General features: G+C 39.7%; 1 protein-coding gene across 1 annotated transcript; it reads right to left on the minus strand.

The window, feature by feature from the left end:
• Nucleotides 1–709: 709 nt before the first annotated feature.
• On the minus strand, nt 710–3,100 carry LOC145396448 (uncharacterized). Its single transcript, XM_080269822.1, has 2 exons — nt 2,968–3,100; nt 710–1,404 (listed from the first exon to the last, which is right to left on the minus strand). The coding sequence occupies exons 1-2, from the start codon at nt 3,098–3,100 to the stop codon at nt 710–712; spliced, it is 828 nt and encodes a 275-aa protein (XP_080125948.1).
• Nucleotides 3,101–4,772: the final 1,672 nt, after the last annotated feature.

Raw genomic sequence — 4,772 nt, forward strand, 5'->3', positions numbered from 1 at the left:
TTTTGAATCAGCGCCGTTCATACCGACAGAATCAAACTGTCAGAATCAACAGGGAGTAGTGCAAAGGCTGACTTGAACGAGGATGGACGTAGACGCTCTTGGTGAAATAGAGGTGTTGCTGTGGCTGAGGCGGCATAGGCGTAGGCGTCCAACAAGAATATGGGTGCATGAAATTAATGCAAAAAGACCTGATTTTGGGAGTTTCGGACACTTGTTCCCAGATTTGATAAACAATTCAGACAAGTTTTATGATTATTTTAGGATGACCACTGAACAGTTTAAAATGCTAGTGGAGTTGACTGCACCCAACATAAGAAAACAGAATACTAATTACCGACGTGCAGTTGGAGTTGAAGAAAGGATTGCCATTTACCTTAGGTAAGAAGTGAACTGTTAAAAAGTCTGAAAGTTGGGAGAAGTAGTGTTTCATGCAGTATAAAAGACATCTTTTATTTCTGGTTATGAATACAGAATACATTAAGAAAACATATCTTTCATTTCTGGTTGTGCATAGAGTAAAAATAAGTATAAATTCTTTGTTTCTGGTTGTGAATATATTAAGAAAATAGACATCCTTTATTTATGGCTATCAATACAGTAAAAAAATAGACATCCTTCATTTATGACTGAATAGAGTAAAAAAATAGACATAATATGTTTATCGTTGTGAATGCACCAAAATCATTGTTCCACTTTTTAGGGCTAGCTCTCAGAGATAAGAGTACTCAGAATTATTATCACTAGCAGGAGATGGTAGTGGTGTATGAGTTGTGTGTTGCTCCGTCCAGTAACCGTAGTGGGTGTTGGTGCGATGGAAGAGCTTCCTTCGAAAGGCTTCATGTATTTCTATTTTGATGTCAATACTGTCAGCTGGCGACAGTTGCTTCATCAGAGGGAGAAGGCTTAACAAGAACTGACGATCTGGATCAGAGTCGTTGTCATTCTTGATTGCTGCATGCTCCTGAAGCTTCCTCAACTCCCCCACGATCTGCATATCGACTTCACTTGCAGAGTCGCAGCGAGGTTTTTTGGTAGCGAAGGGTTTCTTTGGTGTAGAAGTAGGCCGGTTGATAGCAGGTCTATTCCCCCCTTCACAGACGTCTACATTGCTTGTTGTTTCTTGAAAACCTGCATTATCAGGTGCATCCGGGACAACAAAAGTTGATGAATTGTCAGGGGAAACATCTACCGGTTCTTCAAAACTTTGGTCCCCATCAAGAGGTGTTGGTACATTAGAAGATGTTGCTCGTGGCGTTACATAGGGGATGAGAAATTCCATAGAGTCATAGAATACCCACTTCTTTGTTTTGGTGTTACCTGATCCAGATGGTTTGATACTAATCCTCTTCTTTTCTCTCATGAAATTGCTCCTTAACTGGTGCCACTTTTCCTTGCATTCAGTTTCTGTGAAAAGAAAATAATAATAACAATAAAAGGCTAATTACACAGGATTTCATCTGACTTATTCGTCCCTGTATGACCTCTCTCTCTCTCTCTCTCTCTCTCTCTCTCTCTCTCTCTCTCTCTCTGTCCAAGAAACATAGGTAGTTAATATTTTTTTAAACCTTATTTCCAGACACGTTGCTACCGGAGAATCCTTTGCTTCCCTTGGGTTCCAGTTTCGCACAGGGAAATCTACAGTGCATGAGATTGTCAAAGAAACAAGCAATGCTATATGGGAAATACTGCAGCCGCAGTACATGGCAGTCCCTGATGATCACCACTGGAGAGAGATAGCTAGAACGTTTTTCGAGAAATGCAACGTTCCAAACTGTATTGGAAGTGTCGACGGCAAGCATTGTCGGCTGAAATGCCCATTTTCTGCAGGCTCGCTTTTGCACAATTACAAAGGGTATCACTCTATTGTACTACTGGCTGTTGCTGATGCCAAGTGCTGCTTTACCCTGGTTGATGTAGGGGCATATGGGCGAAACAGTGATAGTACAGTTTTTAGTTACTCAAACATGGGTAGGGCATTTTTCTCTGGACATTTAGGTGTTCCACAGCCTAGTAACATTCCAGATACTGAAATCACAGTACCCTTCTATCTCATTGGAGACGCCGCTTTTCCTTTAAAGCCCAGTCTAATGAGGCCTTACCCTCGAAAGGACCTAGACTACTCAAGGAAGGTATTCAACTATAGGTTGAGCAGAGCTAGGAGAACTGTAGAATGTGCTTTTGGAATGTTAGCTCAGAAGTTTGGTGTACTTAAAACAACAATGGAGACAAGCGTTGAGGTATCTGAAGCAATAGTTAAAAGTATCTGTGTGCTTCATAATTTTCTTCATCATGACAACACAAGATTTCATGAAGATAATGATGAAACTAATAACCACCATCAAAGCATGAACACTCTGTCACCAACAAGAAGTACAAGGCCTACAGCAGAAGCCATGTCAGTTCGCGACACTCTGAGAGAATACTTTGTCTCACCAGGTGGAGCTGTCGAGTGGCAGGATAGAATGATCCACTGACAGGCTACTTAGTTATAGCCAGCACACAAATGATATCACATCACATCTATTGTACTTTTTATTTTGCATGTAGTATATGAAAGAATTTTTGTTAGTTGATTTTATTTTATTTGGCGGCGCAACAGCTAAGGTCATACTGCTTTATTATGTTATTATTAGCATTACCATAATAGTATCGCCTTTACTCCTACGGGGAATATGATTATGAAGGACATTATAACACAAATTCTGTTTATTACGTTATTTTTAGCATTGTCATAATACTTACATGTTACTCTTGAAACAACATGTATGCGACTTGGCATAGTGTCAGTGAACGGAATCAAAGGCGTACAGGGAAAATACCTTTTTCCACATAAGACACCCAGACAGCCTGGCGCCTGACCGTTACCAAGGTTATCTCTCGCATTTGAAATATACGTGAGTTGCCAAATGCGGCTATTTCTTTTGTACTGAATAGAAACAATCTGTATTGATTAAAAACTTAACTCACCTGTGCATTTAATTTCTGCAGCAATATCCTTCCATAAAGCCGCTATGGCATCCCTGTCCCGATGCTTAGGATCACTAGCATCATAAATAGCACGTCGCTCTCTCACTAAATTTATCAGGACGTCCGGTAGCATGGAGCTCACTCCTCCACTGAATCGCTGTGACTGATGAAAAAATGGACCATCGCGCATCAGTGATTCTGAATCGCCATGATTTGAATTGAATTGATTCGCTTGGTGTGAACAGTTCCTATAGGAATTAACATTTCGCATCAAGACGAATCATGAATCGATATGATTCTCCATGAATTGAATCGAATCGAATCGCTTGGTGTGAACGCAGCCTAAGGAAATAAAACTGCAGGCTATGGTTATATTCATACTGCCTCAGAAAGAGAAATTTGAACAACTGCGTTATTGACCCATTAACCGCAGGGCATCACTTTCGTGATGCTTGGGAACAAAGGATCATACCGTGGGGCGTTACTTTTGTGATTCGGTGTTATTTTGAATTCGCCCGGGCTTTCAAGAGGTGGCTTGTATCATTTATCAGTACTATCAGTGTCCAGCTATACTCAGTTCTGCTAATGTCACCTGTACTCCCATCCACTGTTGACAATTCAGCCATTTTTCTCCTGTCCTTGACTCCTCCCCTCCTTAACTCCCCTCCATTATCCTCTCCTCCCGCCTGACCAGCTGCACTGCGCTACACGAATGCTGGACGGATTTTTCCACTCATTTAATCCATTGAAATGTGCCCTTTGTCTTATTCTTATACAAAATAATATATAAAAGAAAGAGAAAAGGTAATTGATACTGTCATACATCTGGAATAGGCTAATTATCACCTAGGAACACCTCATGTGCACTCATTCACTAATTTTCCTTGTTTATTTCCCCTTGAAATATGCCATGTGACCTGTTCTCATAATAAAAATATATATATGGGAAAGGAAGGGAGAAGCCTAAGTGATATCTACGTGCACCTGGAATTACCTAATTTATTATGTATTGTCTAGATTTCCTGCCAATCATTTCATAGTATATATATTAGCAGCTGTCACCACGCTGACATTGGCAGCCCGTCACTGCCCCTAGGCAACAACATTCAGTTTACTGTCGTCTTTCAAGGTGAAATCACGTCGGATTCGCGCCTGTCCAATTCCGCCGCTTTTTAGAGCCATTGCAAAGGGCCCTGTGATCTCTACCCCTAACCTCATGTGGAAAGGGGTAAAGGGCTAAGTGACTGCTGTGGAACGTGAACTGGCTAATTTATCAATGAAAATGATGGACAGTGACTACGATCTTTCTCGTGACTCTAAAACAGTGCAAGTGGAAATGTAAATAATGTGTAAACAGCAAGTGAAAGCAATGAATGTAAATGTAAGTGAACAGTGGAAAATAGTTTTATAAGTTACTGCATGTGACAGTGGATAATATAGTGTAAATAAAATAGAAATGTAAATAATGTAAATAAAATAGAGAATGTAAATAGAAATGTAAATGAGTAGTAATATAAGAATACGAGTATATATACTAAGAGTAATGAAAGTGAAAGTTTCACTCTAGCATGTATGAATACTATGAGTTATGAAAGTGAAAGTGAATGTGACAGATTCACTCTCAACGCTAGTATACAGGACGAGAAAGTGAATGCCTGGAGTGAAAATAAACTACTAGTACTGAAAGAAACTTATAGATAAATATTGTATATATAAATAAGTGTAATAAAGTATTAGGAATATAAAGTGTGAGTGTGTTTATCAATAATAAATAACAGCTCCACCTCAGAATACCATCGGGGAAC

This window comes from Coenobita brevimanus, chromosome 38 (assembly GCF_032717465.1).
Source record: "Coenobita brevimanus isolate Jiangsu-jjx chromosome 38, ASM3271746v2, whole genome shotgun sequence".
Taxonomy (NCBI): domain Eukaryota; kingdom Metazoa; phylum Arthropoda; class Malacostraca; order Decapoda; family Coenobitidae; genus Coenobita; species Coenobita brevimanus.

What these genes read in the sequence shown, in the direction of transcription:
- LOC145396448 (XM_080269822.1), bottom strand. Translation starts at nt 3,100, where the DNA reads ATGCTACCGGACGTCCTGATAAATTTAGTGAGAGAGCGACGTGCTATT. An exon ending in TGCAGAAATTAAATGCACAG is followed by an intron (nt 1,405 to 2,967) that starts GTGAGTTAAGTT and finishes TTCTTTTCACAG; the next exon opens with AAACTGAATGCAAGGAAAAG.